The sequence below is a fragment of the Lissotriton helveticus genome, chromosome 2_1 (genome assembly GCF_964261635.1).
Source record: "Lissotriton helveticus chromosome 2_1, aLisHel1.1, whole genome shotgun sequence".
NCBI lineage: Eukaryota > Metazoa > Chordata > Amphibia > Caudata > Salamandridae > Lissotriton > Lissotriton helveticus.
Window position 1 is genome coordinate 1,158,806,644 of NC_136059.1, and position 16,226 is coordinate 1,158,822,869.

At 41.6% G+C, this 16,226-nt stretch overlaps 1 protein-coding gene across 2 annotated transcripts in view; it reads left to right on the forward strand.

Annotated features, from left to right (window-relative positions):
- The window catches only part of CD274 (CD274 molecule), a 325,034-nt gene that overhangs the window by 152,746 nt on the left and 156,062 nt on the right, over nt 1-16,226 (forward strand). For both annotated transcript variants that reach the window (XM_078677455.1, XM_078677454.1), the window contains exons 3-4: nt 3,532-3,894; nt 14,033-14,323. In XM_078677455.1, the coding sequence (XP_078533581.1) occupies nt 3,532-3,894; nt 14,033-14,323 (654 nt within the window). The remainder of the gene's footprint in view (nt 1-3,531; nt 3,895-14,032; nt 14,324-16,226) is intronic.

Genomic DNA, 16,226 nt, shown 5'->3' on the forward strand with positions numbered 1-16,226 from the left:
TGTTGTATGCGCAATGAGCAGGTCACTGCTGAAGTTACATATTAGCGGTTAATACGGATGGCCGCTGTTTTGAGTTTATGCGGGTGATGGGATAACCACCAGTCATTGTGACGCGACGGTCATAGCTCGCTCGAATAACAGGTTGTCACTGGAGCTTTGGATTGGCAGGTGTCACAGACAGTCATTTCTTGATACAAAGAGTCAGCTTGTGGTCGTTAGGAATTAAAAACATCTGGCTTTTCACTGGGAGTTCTATTTTGAAGCAATAGGAGTATATTCTGATGCCAAACAAAGGCACAGTACTTAGGAGGCCCCTATTGGGGATCAGCCCTCACTCCAAAAGATTCAAGCAGCAGGGCTCAAGCAGGTTCAGGTGATGCTGGTCAGCTGGTCAGTGTCCGGGTGGCCTCTGGAAGCTTGTGTCTCGGTAGCTCAAACAGGAGGTCAACCAACTGACCCTGTGAGTCACTTTTTGGGAGCTTGGATTCAAGGCCTGCAGGTCCAGTCTTCCTTCTCTTTTTAAACCCAGCACTGTTTCCTTTTAAGAAAAATCGCTTGCATTAAAGAAAAAGAGTTTGCCTCACATAAAGGATATTCACAGACATGGTGATCTGCTGACCCAGGGATGCCACCATCTCCGCGATAGCCTCCAATCCTAGTGAGTCACAATTTGTGACCTACCTGAATACCATTCTTGAGGTAGGTTAGATAGCGACCTATTACAATTTGTAATTTTAAAAAACAACCTATTAGGACATTGTCAGTTCTTAAGATTCTTCAGTGGTTGTAAATATACTGGTTGCAAATTGCAATCACTAGTTTACAAGCAGTAAATAGTATACCTGGCACTAAATCCCATTCCATCACCTACTGCCCTCAAAACTCTTCCACTCCCATCTTTTTAATGTCATCCTTCATTCTTCCCTGCCCTGTGATTACAACCTTCTGGCACACTTCCGCAGAGATATGTGACACCCCAGCTTTATCACTTGACTTTGGTCAGCTCCATTGTAAGATTACTTCTCAGGTATTCATCTCACTTCCAATAAAGTACTGGATGCCATCTTCTCCACATTTGCAGATGCAAACAGGCAACTTCTCCAGCAGATGCAGATACTTCAGCTGCACCTTCTCAAGTGTTGTGTGATGAGTTGAGTAATTACTTCATCACTAAGACCACCAAAATCTGCCAAACTAGTTTGCACTGTTTAGTATCCTTGTAACAATTGCTAAAGCAAGGGTACACAAACATCTAAAGATTAAGCGGCCCCTTTTTTGAACAACAAATGCCAAAACTTTTTTTCATCTTAACTGCTCTTTTGACCCTATTTCTGGGTGCTGCCATGGATTTTCAGTGCTATTCATGTTTAGCCGCATTTTGGTATTTGCTGGAAAGGGGGGTACATCAATTTAATGGGGACATTATTTCTCTCTGCAGCGTAAGAGCTGCCTTTTTGTGTCACGGTCACGGGGAGTTCTCCACTCTGTGGGTGGTGGCCAGTTCCTCAGTGCTTGTCTTGTGTGGATGTCTCCTGACATTCTTCCTCAGCAACATTTGTTCAACGGTGCCCACCTTGAGCATGCAATCATTTTTTAGAAGAAATGTCCCTTTCCTTACCCTGACTATGATTTTATTTGCGGATTCTTCTGACTGCAGCTTTCTATTCTTGCATTTCAATTTCTCAGCGTCTTCCAGAGTTTAAACTTTTCCTGATTCTTCAAGCGGTTTCTCACTTTGGATGACTCCAGCTACCTGAATGTCCCCAGTCCCTCCTGTTGTGTTTTTCAGTGATAATTCTACCTGCCTCCAGTTTGATAACCTGCAGGATCAACAATACTTGCTGCTACCACTAACTCCCGGCTAAAGCACTGTATGAAACATCACTTTTGCTGGTGTTTTTACTCCTGTTTCCCAGGTCTTTCCATTGGAGTATTTAATGTATTTGATCCTTGTTCTATTCCCTCACCATGGAAGTCCTTGTTACCAATCAAGACTTCTGGGTGGTAGAATAGCAGACGCGAACAGCAGCCCATATCTTCATAAAAGTAAGACCAAGACTCAGCAAGAGCAACTCTTGACGCTTTTACCACTGGAGTGGCTTGGTGATCATCCTGTTTTTGTGCAGTTCGTTCGGTCCGTTCTAAACCTTTGACACTATTGGATTCTTTAGACAAAGGATAGGACACAGGCTTCTTATCTGATGTGTGCTCCAGCAATCTATTAAAGAAAATTCCCCAAGTTTTGCACCCATTATTACTACTTTTATTAACTGTTCACATGACTCAGGTCAGATCCCTTTGCTGCTCAGTAGGTCAATCCTGCCTCCTCAGCTAAATAAGCCCTCTCTGAAACCTACACAATTTGAGAACATTCATCCATTTCCTACTTGATCCTCCCAGCAAACTACTGGAATCAATGTGACAAACCAACCCCAACCATTCCTTGGAAGTGCAGGCTGTCTTAGCCTACTCCAGGCCTCAGACAAGGCAGGAACACCAAAACCATATTACATGAATTTACTGGTGACCTGCATATGATTCCAGACAATGGAAATGCATCCCCGCTAATTCTACTAGCCTTCTCAATACCACATGACATAGCGGACAGGACCTCCAGGTATGCCAGCAAAGGTAAGCACGTTGCAAAGGTATTGTCCTCGATTAGATTGCGTCATTCTCGTCGGATCAAACACAGCAGGTGAATGCTCCTCACTATCTCACCGGGGATTAGGAGATAGGTTGCCGATATTCCCACAAGGATTATCAAGTAGCCCCTGTTGTTCAACAAATATGTGAACGTTCTGGCCAGGCTGATCACCAGTTTTTTGCTTCAACTCTTTGAAAGAGGTCTTTATCTGTGGAGCTAAATTCTTTGGAGCCTAGTCTTCTGGCCTGACTCACCATGGACACTCACTAAAGTGCCTTAGTTATCCGTAATCTCAGGATCATGCACGATGAAGAACTGTCTTTCAGTGAGCAAATACACTCAACTCTCCATCGACTTTCAGCTTGGGTGCATCTTGTCATAACTTTCAGAGAATAACAACGTCTTGTAGCAAGCGGTATATAACTTTCGCATAAAGCATGCAAATGTGTAGGCCACGACTTCCAGACTAGCACTTTTCAGTGGTCATTTCTTTATCCTTCTTCAGCTAGGTCCAAATAGGGGGCGGGTTTTAATGGTGCACTCAGTAAAACTGGAATTCCCTGCCTCTCCACCTCAGACAGCTACAAGTGTAGTAAATTCTCCAAAAGAAACTGAATAATTGTTTACTTGCTGTCACGGGTCAATATCCTGCTGCCTATTTACGTTTTCTTTCTGGGTATAGTTTTCTTAGCGCCCTGAAGCCTATGGATATGTGAGCACTATATAAATATGAACTAAAAAAACTCTGATAAAATCTAACAGCTGTTAAGAAACAACTTAAAGTCAATATATGTGATATTCATAATACTATCACTACCAGTGTAATTGCCAAATTTGACTGAATGCTCAAAATCTGATGTCTAACTGTAGATTTTCTTTTCTAGCCCTTTTTTCAGTGAGAGCCCCAGAGTCATCTTACACGGTCCAAATAGGGGAAACGGTGGCTTTGGAATGCAGCTTCCCAGTTAATGACACTTTAAGAATGAAGGATTTAATGATCACCTGGCTTTGGAGAAGGGCGACAGACACAGACCAGCAAGAAGTTTACGTGTTTCATAATGGCAAGGAAGACCTTTCGAAGCAAGAGAGCGGCTACAAAGGACGAGTGACCTTGGTGAAGGACACGCTGTCCACAGGCCGGGCTCTGCTTCAGATCTCCAATGTAAGGCTCTCGGACAGAGGAACGTACCAGTGCCTGATCGGGTACGGGGGAGCTGACTACAAGCACATCGACCTGGTGGTGGAAGGTGAGAATTACTCCTTTGGTGAAACATTTTGATTCACTTGATTCTTGCTGCTTTTTACAAAAGTGCTTCACTTCTGAAGAGTCTAATGTACAAATTTGTTTTGGAATTGGACAGCTTATCCTAAAAAAAATTCTGCTGAAAGTACCAAACGTTAGAATTATGCACAGTTTTTTACTGGGCATAAGTTTAGACATACACCTAAGCTTGCTCAACAGTTCGATGAAAGCAGCTATGTACAAAGACTAAATGCAAAACATGATACACGTTTAACCATGCAATGCACTCATAACTAAAGGCACTTGTTACTAATTATACATAAGTGTTGTGTGCCTAATGGTTGGCGCATGAATCGTAATGTCCATCAATGTCTAAATCTGTGATTAATCCATGTATTGTAGAAAAACATGCATCTACTCCGTAAAGTATCCAGTGTAACTTTTGATGCCTGGGAGATGTTTACTCTCAATCATAAACTTATGTTTATGTTTTTTTAAGCACATGGCTGCCCTAGGGCTTCTCAGTGCTGATTGAGAATTGCTGAACGAAAAAAGGTGAGGACCTGAAGTGAAGACACCACGCAGTCTAGTAGGTTGAAGGGTGGGTTTAATCTAATTGTACATCCATCCTAGAAGGGGCACTGGAGAAACTGACTCCAAGAGAATGCAGAGTCCCAGTGACCTCATGACATTCCAGTCCCATGACATTCCAAGCCACAGACTACACAATACCACACATCTTCTTTTTTTCATAAAACAAAGAATAATGCAAAGCAAATAACAAGGTGGTGAAATAAAGCAAATTCCTTTTAAGACAAGTTCAACAGTTACAGAGCACTGTGCCCATACCCCCCCAATAGAACGAGAGAAAAGAGAAGAAAGAATGGAAGAAAAAAACCAGAAAAGAAAGAAGCAAAGATATCAAGATAATCAACGTAGAGCAAAGTCATTCCATTTCTTTGGCCGCACAAGAGTGCAAACACTCCTTCTGATAGTTTGTGTTAGCAAATTTTTCTTCAAACATTTCTTAGTTTTGTTAGGTGAGAAGAAACACTGAAGAAAACATTTCTTAGTATCACTAGACATAACATTATGAGGAACCAAAGCCACATGAGAAATGCCCCACCAATTCCTGTTGGAGAGTTTCACGGAGTTCTTCCCTAGTTCACAAATCTGAACAGGATCTTTGAATTTGGATAAACCTTTTCCAACAGGTATTGGATGTTTCTCACGTACCCAGTCACCTATTTGTAGCCTACATTCCTTCCTTAAACCTGGGTTAGCTTTAACAGGTCTCTTGAAATTGACATGGTTATAATTAATTTCAGCTGATTTCCACCATTTATCAACACTTTCAACCTTCTGTGAATTTTTTGTAGTCCAAAAAGGACAAAGTTCTGTGACAAGTTCCCTACCCCTCACCAACTCAAAAGGAGATTTCCCAGTTACTGAATGTGGTGTAGTGTGATGAGACCAGACTAAATCTTGAATGGACTTGGTAACACATACATTGCTTTTAAAAGAAGATTGGATGCATTCCAAATGTACTTTATTGAAACGTTCAACTTTCCCATTACTTTGAGGATGGTAAAGAGGTGTCCTCAAAGGTTTTATAGCGCAATTGTTCAAGAAAGAAGACATTTTAGTTGAGGTGAACTGAACCTCATTGTCAGTAAGAATCTCACCAGGAAGACCTTCTCTTGAAAATACCCTCTGGAAGCATTCAATTACTTTTTTGGTAGTGGGTTCAGAGATTGCTTCAACTTCGATCCACCTACGGAGATGAACCACCATGACAATGAAGTATCGCATGCGGTTAGGAAGAATTTTATAAGGACCCAAGAAATCTACACCAATGCGCTGCCAGGCTCTCTTGGGGCAAAGACTGACTGACTCAACTTGAGGTTCAGTCATTAAGACATTGTCACTGAGCTTACATTTGGCACAATTATAAACAAATTCTTCAACCTCAGTGTTCATGCGAGGCCACCTAAATCTCTCTCTGATCTTTCTCTCAGTCAAAGTGGAGCCTAAGTGGCCACTATGTGCTAAACGGATTAAACGTTCACGAAAACATGAAGGTGCAAATAGTTTGTCTCCACTAACTAAAATATCACCTTCTAAAGACAACTCATATAAAACTTTCCAAAACATTTGAAGTTCATGTTGCAATCGAGTCTCTTTAGGCCAGCCAGATTTTACAAAAACAATAATTTAGCTGAGAACACAATCAGATTCGATGGCAGATATTCAATCTTTCCCACAGAAAGTAACATCCCCTATATCAGCAATAAAGCACTCTTCACTTTCTGTTTCCCATTCAAGATTCTCAGGTTCTTCAGTGGGAAGCCTAGATAAGCAGTCTGCCCGAGAATTTTTCTCACCAAGGATATACTCAATGGAAAGAGTGAACTCTAAAAGTTTTGCTGCTAATCTTGAAATTCTCCAGACACACAGTCAATCTGTACCGTGTGACCACTGGATTTAATTTTCCAAACAAGTTTATTTTTCTTTTTTACATTTATCAGCAATTTTTTGAAACACAAGCACAAACAAAACCACTGTCAATTCAAAAGGTTCATATATACAGTATCTACAAATGCACACATTTACAAATTTACAACAAAGAATCAAACAAAAGATTGGTTAGACACACCAAAAGACAATCACAAATGTATAATAATTCAAATAAATTGCAATTATATACAGTGCAGAGATTAATCCATAAGCGAAGAAACGGGAACCAGTCCTAGAGATTGAAAAAACCAAGTGACAGGCAGGGTTGAGATCAAAAACAAGCCTGCCTGTCAACGAAAGCCTGTGGTGTAATGTTAAATAGGGTTGCAAGGCTAGGATACAGAGTGGTGGTATGATTTACATCCTAGCGGCACCCTTTGTTGTAGCCACAGGGTGGTATTGTCGACGCGTTTCGAACCTAAGTATTCAAGGTTCTCTTCAGGACAGGGACTGGGAAACAGATTCTGCACGCGGGCACAAAGGTTGCCGTGGCGTAGGTATGTCGTGTTCACACCTGCAATAGGCGCAGAGCAGGACTTAAGGCGTGGTGTCAGGCTTCAGAAGCTTGCAGGTATCAGGGCGGCTCACATTATTTTGCGCGTGTAGGTCTGGCTATGCAGACCACAGGGAGGGAAGCGGCCGGTCACTGGCCTCAGTTCAGGCCGGCAGTTAAAGTTGGCACGTTTTCTGAATGAAGTAATCAAGCCACAGAAGGTCCGTGTTGCTCACTCTCTCCCAGGAACAAGCTGTCTGTAGGTCCTACAGACAGCTTGTTCCTGGGAGAGAGCAAAATAATGTGAGCCGCCCTGATACCTGCAAGCTTCTGAAGCCTGACACCACGCTCTAGGACTGGTTCCCGTTTCTTCGCTTATGGATTAATCTCTGCACTGTATATAATTGCAATTTATTTGAATTATTATACATTTGTGACTGTGTGTCTGGGGAATTGTTTCACGAATAATCCTGTCCAGCCACCCTGTTCTGTTTTTCCTATTGTTGAGATCCGGGTTGGTCAGATGTAGGATCCAATACCTTTACTGTTTCACAATCTTGAAATTCTGGCAGTGGTACGCTTGATCTTCTTGCCAGAAAGTATGTTTACCAACTCAAAATCCACAACAGTCAACATCAATTTTTCAAACACGCAAGATTAGTTGCTTCAGATGTGGATCACCCAATCACGTGTCCGCTTTCAAATTTTGTCCTGCACATGGACAACAATGCCAGAAATGTGGGAAAATGGGCTACTTTTCAAAAGCATGCAGGGGGGTAGGTTTAACAACCCTGTTCGCTGCGTAGTCAGTGAAGATCATGATGTTGATGACAGCAACAATGATGACACACTTAGGTATGTCAAACAAGAGAAGTTTTCTTTGGTTGCTGATCCAGAAATGGAAGTTTGGATCAATGGAATTCCCATCAGACTTCTAGTAGACACTGGAGCACATATTACTATTTTAGATCTTATTAAGTACACACAATCTTGGGGTACACAACCTTTACTACCTCCGGATCTCATGACAGTGGCTTTTGAGGGTAGTAAAGTGGATCACATTGGCTATTTTTGCTCCTCCATCAAACTATTACAATCTTCCATCAATGGAAAAGTTTATGTAGCACGTAAAGGCATGAGTGTCTTAGGTCTTGTTCATCAGGCCGAGTTTAATTTAACTATTATACCTGGTTCTAGCAACCCTATTACCATTGAAAAGCTGTGTGTACTGCCAACTTGAATTAGTTGGCAGTATACACAGTGAACTGTTCTCTGGCCCCTTCTCTCAAGAGAAACAGCAGTACAAGGATGGCTTTGGAAGTCCCAGATTGTCGCCAGTTTTGAAGTGAAGACACCACGCAGTTTGTAGGTTGAAGGGTGGGTTTAATCTTTGTGTACATCCATCCTAGAAGGGGCACTGACATTCCAGTCCCATGACATTCCAAGCCACAGACTACAAAATACCACAGGACCCAATTAAAGGGTTACTGGGGGAACAGCCATGCCTTGAGCTTTTTCCTAAAGCTGCGTTCCTCTTCCAGCAGGGCATGGAATTCCAAAGCTTTGGGACTAGATGAGAAAATGATCTACCTCCCCATCTCGATCTCTTGATTCTTAGGAGTCATTTGTGTGCCGATCTTATATACATACACACATGCCATGCATCCACGTGCCCACACACATGCACATGCAGCTTTCCCACACCCATATATACACACAGCTATCTGCAATGACCCCAAGAATTATTAATAAACTAGAGTCAATGCTCATTGAAATAGCAGAAGGCGTATCTCAAGCACATCTTTCTGTGGTGGTCGCCAACCTTAGTCACATGACAGATGACAGAAAAACAAATGGCCGCTGACCGCAAACTGCAGTATATAACTGTATGGGAGAAACATGAAATAGATGCTACTGTTGCAGGGGGTGCAGGTATGCGCACATGTGGAGTAGGTAAGGAAAGGTGGGACAATGATATGCATGACTGACGTCAGAAGACAGTCTCCAGCTTCATTTAGGTCTACAGTGTCCGTAGGACCCTAACTGAGTCCACTTATGAGCTTATTTTACAATATTTGGCATTTCTTGGAGACCATGTGTACACCACCTCCAAGATATAAACAACTAAAGACCTAACAAATGAAAATGTGCTTAGTCTTTGTCAAAACTAAGGACGAGTAAGTTTCAAAGCAGTTACAAAGCATAATGGATTCTCATTCTTCAAAGTTGCATCTAGACAAAAAAAGTAATGCTCTCCATATTGCTGCTGCTTCCTGGACCTTGAAGGTAGCCCTGTTTATACTGGGAGACAAATAAGACACTTGAGTGATTGGAAATGTGATCAAATCTTTATAAATCCATAGACACTCTGACAGCCATGTTTCCAAATGGAAAGGAGTAATTTCAATAGGTCCAATTATTAATAGTTGCTGTTTTCAAGCCTGAAATCCACAAATACATTGAGCGCTGTTATGTTGATAGAGGTGGGGGCAGGGATGAAACCTGGGCAGATGCAATAAGAAGATGAAGAGGATAAAGGGGTTTATCCATCACTCCCATAATCCTGGGTCCTTCCATCCTGTTCAACGGGACAGAATGGTTGATAGTGTTAAAGATCCCACAGATATCCAAAAGGACTGCAACCATGACTCCTCAAACATCCAATTCCTGTTCTGTGTCATCAAGGACTGGGCCCACGAAAGACTCTATCTGTCAATGGAGGCTAAATCCAACCTGGGAATGGGTCCAGGCAGTTCTGGGATTCAGCAAAAATCTGAGGCCACTTCATAATGATCCATTCCAGAGCTTATGATGCAACTGGTAGTAAATGTCATGACCAATGTAATAGTGGTTTACTGACTGCTAGGCACCTACCTTTGGGCATTAAAAATATACAATATGAAGTTTGGCCGGTCGGCTACTTGAAAGAACTGTTTAAGAAATCCAACTTGAATAACATTCTATGGTAAACCTGACTTAGGCCTTCGTTTTTTTGTAGCCAGTCACCAGAAGTAGAGATTCAAAACAGTGCAGCAGGTTTTTTTCGCGAAAGAGGTGGACCGACTCCATGGCTAAGTTATGTAAATCAATCAAGTTGCACCTCCTGTGTAGGAGATGTCCCCCTCTGCACAGCTTTATGCCCCACGTAGTGGGTTAACCGTTGTAACAAAAGGTATTGAAACCGATGAGTTCGGTTGTGAAACATTTTTTTTTATTCACATCGATCCATATAATTGAGACTTTTCAAAGTTTCAATGAATTGGGTTCATCAGTTCAAATGTAAACACAAAGATACATCATTCCTGATGCATTTCGGGCAACATCGTGCCCTTCGTCACGGGACATATGTAAATGTAACCAAAACAGAGTTTTATACATCTGACATATCCTGTATATCTGTCGTAAAACAGGTTTCAAAATATAAAACTAAAAAAACCTTACAACCCCATGCTTGAGGTGTCTAAGCAGTAAACATGTGCAGGTCTATTGAAATGGTAGATGAACATCATGTAAAGGCAGCTGCCTCAATGAGTGCAACAATGTGAAACACAAATAGAATTAATAGAGAAGATCTAAAAGTTGCGTGCAATGTGTTCACATACTGTTTACAAGAACGGTGAAAAACAAGTGGAAAAGCGATGTGCATAAGGAATGAGGGTACAGCTGTGTACAATAACTGACCCTTTCTTAAAATGCGCGGTGAGTAACTAGTGAGATTTCAGTGAACGGCAAATCAGATAGTGGCGTATACATGCTAGGTGCAAGTGAATACAAATGCCGTGCGCATAAACGGAAGGTCTTACAGGATCGTCGCTTGTGATGCGGGTGTCCCAGAAATCTGTACGCGGTAAAAACCAAAGTTAGCGGTCTTTTTCAGACAAACGCCCAAAGTTGCTTAAGTGCTTAAAACGACGTCCGTCAAGGCGGTACTTACTTGTAGAGCGGATGATGAGTGAAGAAGAAAACTACAATAATCAGCACAATGTGTGAGCATTTCAATAGACCTGCACATTTTTACTGCTTAGACACCTCAAGCATGGGGTTGTAAGGTTTTTTGAGTTTTGTATTTTGAAACCTGTTTTACGACAGGCATACGGGGTATGTCCAATGTATAAGACTCTGTTTTGGTTACATTTATAGATGTGTCCCCTGACGAAAGGCATGATGTTGCCCGAAGTGCATCGGGAATAATGTACCTTTGTGTGTACATTTGAACGGATGAACCCAATTCATCGAAACTTTGAAAAGTCTCAATTATAGGAAACAATGTGAATAAAAACATTTTTTTCACAACCAAAGTCATCGGTTTCAACACCTTTTGTTACAACGGTTAACCCACTACGTGGGGCATAAAACTGTGCACAGGGGGACATCTCCTACACAGGAGGTGCAACTTGATTGTTCTACATTTGTACACTTTGCGGATTGGAAAGTGAATCCCCAAAAGCACGCAACAGTACACCCTTTAGAACATTTGGCAGTGCGTGTCTTTACTTATTTTGTAAGTTATGTAAATGTCATTTGTGTAGACCGATTATGATTAGTGCAAGGCATCCATCAAGGCAACCTATGCAGCCATTTCCATGAGTGTTTGAAAATTCATTCGAATACACTCAGCCATGGGGAGGATCAAGCAGTACGTGTTTGCCCACAGTTATCGTTAGCAGGGTCCTGCATATTTGACAGCAATTTCTGTCTACCCAAACCAACCATGAAGTTGCTAATTTTTGCACCAGGAGAATTGGCATGACATGAAAGGGATACCCGCTGGCTTCACAGATGACTTGTACATTGGCTGAATGCCAGTTGTTACAATTGAAGAACAGATGTTCATTTGACCAAGCTGGCTATAGCGCTACATGGATGACGTTCAGTGCCACAATGTGCCATGGAACATACTGCTGTGCCCTGCTTTGCATAGTGATGTACAGTTCCTGGCAAGGATATTAATATTAACTATCCTATGTATTGCCTGCTGTTATCTCACTCATCCTCTAAAAGCATTTTGGTGAATGTAGTTGCCACGGGTAGGGTTTGTTTGGGCACAGTCAGTTAGTGATGGGAACTCCCGCTGCCTACACCGGAAAAAGAACAGGATCACAGAATTTGAAAAGTGATATCTCTGCACCACCTCTCCATTTGCCATACTACAGATCTGAGCATTCCTATTGCCTAAAAACAAAATGGAAGACCAGTTCTTCCATAAAGGTATCATTGGTTCATACGTGGTAGCTTCAACTATGCAGCATGGCAGTCCTTCAGAGAAATGTGTGTTCTGAAAGAAAAATGATCATACAATTAGGCAAATAAATAAAGAACAATGCAAATGTCCAAACTCAGCTATATTAGCTGGATAAACTTGTAATAGCGAAAATGTGACTAACGTGAAGAACATTAGATTAAGATGCATTAAAACAATCTAACTGTTAGATGGGAAACGATGAAACATTTCAACAGTTTCACTGCAGATCAACAGGAGTTTTTTTTCAAGCTGTAGAAATCTTGAAAAAATAACAAATTCCCCTTATAAAATCTCAGTGTGCTCACAGTTGAATAAAAGGGGCCATTCCGTTTAATATCTATGTTAACCAGGAATTTGGAACTCGAACAAAACAGATTGCCTGGTTGGGCCACCTGCAAATCTTGATTGGGCTTTGCAACCAGGCCAGAGATGGGATTATTCCCTTAATCAATGATTCCTAAACTGTGGACCCTCACAATCAGATATTTGATGGGTTGCGAAAGCACAAGCAATAAATAAAGATGCCTTTAAATTCTGTATTTATCTTGTCACATTTGCTGTGCTTCGAAGACAGAGGTCAATTGTCAGGCTATGTCTTCTGACAAATTGCTGCTTATTTTTTTCAAATGGGGATTGGTGTTCACAAGCTCCTCTCAGTTTGCAGTCAGAGAAAGAAAAGTAAAGTGAATTATGTGGCAATCTCGCTGGGGTACACAGAGTGAATAAGGAGAGCAGTTGTGGCTGGCTTGCTTTGCTGGCTGGTAAGGTGGAGCGGGGGATGGGGGGTGGGGGGGAGGGGTAGGGTAGGTCACGCAGGGAAGCTGGGGTAATGCGGGGAGGGTGGATTTTTAATTTAATAATACTTTTTTTTCTAAATGTGCTTTCCGCCGGCCCAGTCCTGCGTCTTCTCGGCTCCTGCTTCTACTCTCCTGCCTCCCGCAGGAACAGGAAGCAGGCAGCCTCCCTCCTCTCCCTTAAGCCAATCACAATGCTGCAATGGCAGCGTTGTGATTGGTGGGGACGCCGCCCAGCCAGGGGCTTACGGGGTGGCCATTTTCCCCATGTAGGCTGCATTGCAGCCTGCATGGAGAAAGGGCAGAGTGTGCATGACGGGTTTGGGCGGCCCCAGAGGGCCAACCAAACAGTCATTACATCCTCAGGAGTGGGTACACCAATCTTCCCCTGCTCCTAGAGCAGCCCTGACGACCCACCCGCTCGCAACTAAACATAAATTGGTAATAAGGGGAAGTTATTACCATTTTATATTTCTGCTTCTAGCACTGCGAGAAAGCAGTGGGGCGACTCTCTCCGCCCTAGTGGAAGTGTCGCCTCTGAAGGAAAGGCTAACACCTTTCTGTAGGGCTTAAACCACAGAGGATGTAAAAAATTCCATAGGTATAGGAATAGAAAAGACATGGGGAACACCATGGGCGGTGGAAATTCTTACAGTGTGTGTTTTAGGTTTTGGGACTCACCTCCATTTCTGAGTCATTTATCAATGATAGTTAGTACATTGGTGTACATTGCCTAACCATGGCATTATGTTTGGCTCTTTCTTAACACTCTGGCTTAGCAATGGGAATTTACATTTTTTTTAAACCCAGCTCTGAAAATACGCAACTTTTAAACAGTCATTTGTAAATTTGGGCTGCATTATATTCAGACTTATGGCAGAAGTTCCGCACGGTTATGATGTAACTTACATCTGCATCATTTTTTTGCTTGTGACTCACTGTAGCTCATGAAGAAGTGCAAATGATATACTTCCAAATTGTCCAATTATACTTCTGTGCATTTCAGACTTTTATAAAAATGGATCCTCTTATGTTATTGGTTCTTTTGGTTTCATATGTATCAATGGTAGAACATCTCACTCTGGTTTTTTTGTAGCCCCTTACAGCACCATAAATACAAGGATAAATGCCATTCCGACAGACTCCAGCATGCAGGAAATAGAGATTGAATGCCAGTCGCAAGGTTACCCAAAGGCGGAAGTCATCTGGCTCCATGAGCGGATGGATGTCAGTGAAAAGGCAACCACCAGCTACGCAGTCAGCTCTGACCTTCTTCACAATGTCACCAGTGTGCTTCAAATCAAGGGAAGTAAGAACGGCACACTCCATTGCATTTTTTGGAATAAAGAGCTTCAACAGAACACAACAGCAACATTTATCCTATCAGGTAAGCTTTTTCATTTGCACTGCAACAAATGTTTACAGAATTTAAGGAGGTCTGAACCATAGCAGCACTCACAGTGACTGGTCCCTGGTAATCGCTTGATTCGGATATTCAAATTAACTGCGTGTTCATCAAACATTAAAGATATTATGTTACCATTGGCTGGCTATGCAACTGGTACCTATTTTGGGTGTTACTCTCTTTTCACGCCTGGCTTGTTTGGTAACTTGTTGAGACTTGGATTCCACTGTATATTAATATCCAGGGCCAATCACATCCTGCGGTGGGACTGGCCTGTAGGGCAATCAGGCAGGGGCGTTTTTTACCTGTTTGTGGTCCTGTTTTATATTCTGCTCGGATGGGTTTTACTGTTACTTTCCCTGATATCAAAACAAACAATGCCGGGAGCAAGCTCAAATCCATGTAGTCTTCCGTACCTTGTAAAAAGACTTTCACAGCATGCCTTCGCAAGTTCAAAACTTACCAATTTGTCAACATAGGCCTCTTTTTTAGTTAACTAATTCACTAATATGGGCCATTTTTATTTTGGTGCCAGGATTATTTTTTTATCTTAGTACCACCCTGCACGTGAACATTCTAGAAATAGAAGGTAAGTGAGAGAGCTGTTGGCCTGGTGCAGTAACGCATCTTCTGTGGGTGAGGTGGGTACCTTGAGTAGCACTCTTGGGTAGCACTTCCCCCGCACACCTATAGATCAGACCAGAGTGTACAGTGACCTCATATAATCAAAGTCTTTGGGTTGGTAAATGTTATCATTTTCAGGCGGTGCTTGCTTTCTATAAAGGGTATTCTCAAAAGTCGCTTGATTGGATCTGCAGGAATGCATTTCCTGCTGAGTCCAGTTCTAACGGTTTAACTTGAGAGGGTGGATTTTACCTTGCATCTGTTCAGGAAATTGTCATAATAGCGAGAAAATGTTATTATGCTGGTCCACAATGATCTAGTGATTATAAAATTAGACTTTCTAAAGATGTATGAAAGGAATCGGATGAATTATGTGTGGAATGCAGTGCTGATGCTTTCTGAATAACAAGTGTGTTCTCTCGTGTTATGTCATCTAAAATCATTTGACATTTATATCACATCTGAGGAACTGGTAAGTTTGTGTAATTCTTCGTATTCTTCATTTTTTTGCTAAATCAACATCTTTCTGACACGAAAATGTTGGACACTTACATATAGATTCCATGTCCATTTCTTTTTTGTGTTCAAATATTTGTATTATTATAGTTAAAAAAAATACATTGGAATACAGTAGCAATACATAAGAGTCATAAATAATTATATAATAATCTATATATATAAAAACGAATGTATGTCTGTCTGTTTGTCCTTTATGCATTACTACACCATTCATCCGATCGGCATGAAACTTTGGGAAGTTGTTGAGTACACTCCCGCGAGGGTTTCTGGAAATAAATAAATAAATAAATACAAAATAATAAAAAAAATGTGTTAAAAGTTGTTGAGTACACTCCCCCGAAGGTTTCTGGCAAGAACTTTTTTTTTGTTAAATATCGCCCCCCAGGCTCCTCATAATCTTTCCAAAACTGAACGTTTACAGTTTCCGGTGCGACTCGCTTTTGCAATGACCATCAGCAAAGCACAAGGACAATCGCTGCAAGTGTGTGGACTAGATTTAGAGAATCCGTGCTTCTCACATGGACAACTGTATGTGGCCAGCTCACGCGTCGGAAAACCTTCTGATTTATTTGTGTAAGCACCAGACGGAAAAACAAAAAATACTGTGTATCCACAAGCACTCGAATAAATAAACAGAATTAAAACAAGACTTTAAAATGTTTTCCATATTAAAATGAATAAGTCTCAATAAAAATGACACAATGTAAATTGAATGTTATCATAACAAGTTTCCTTAAATTTC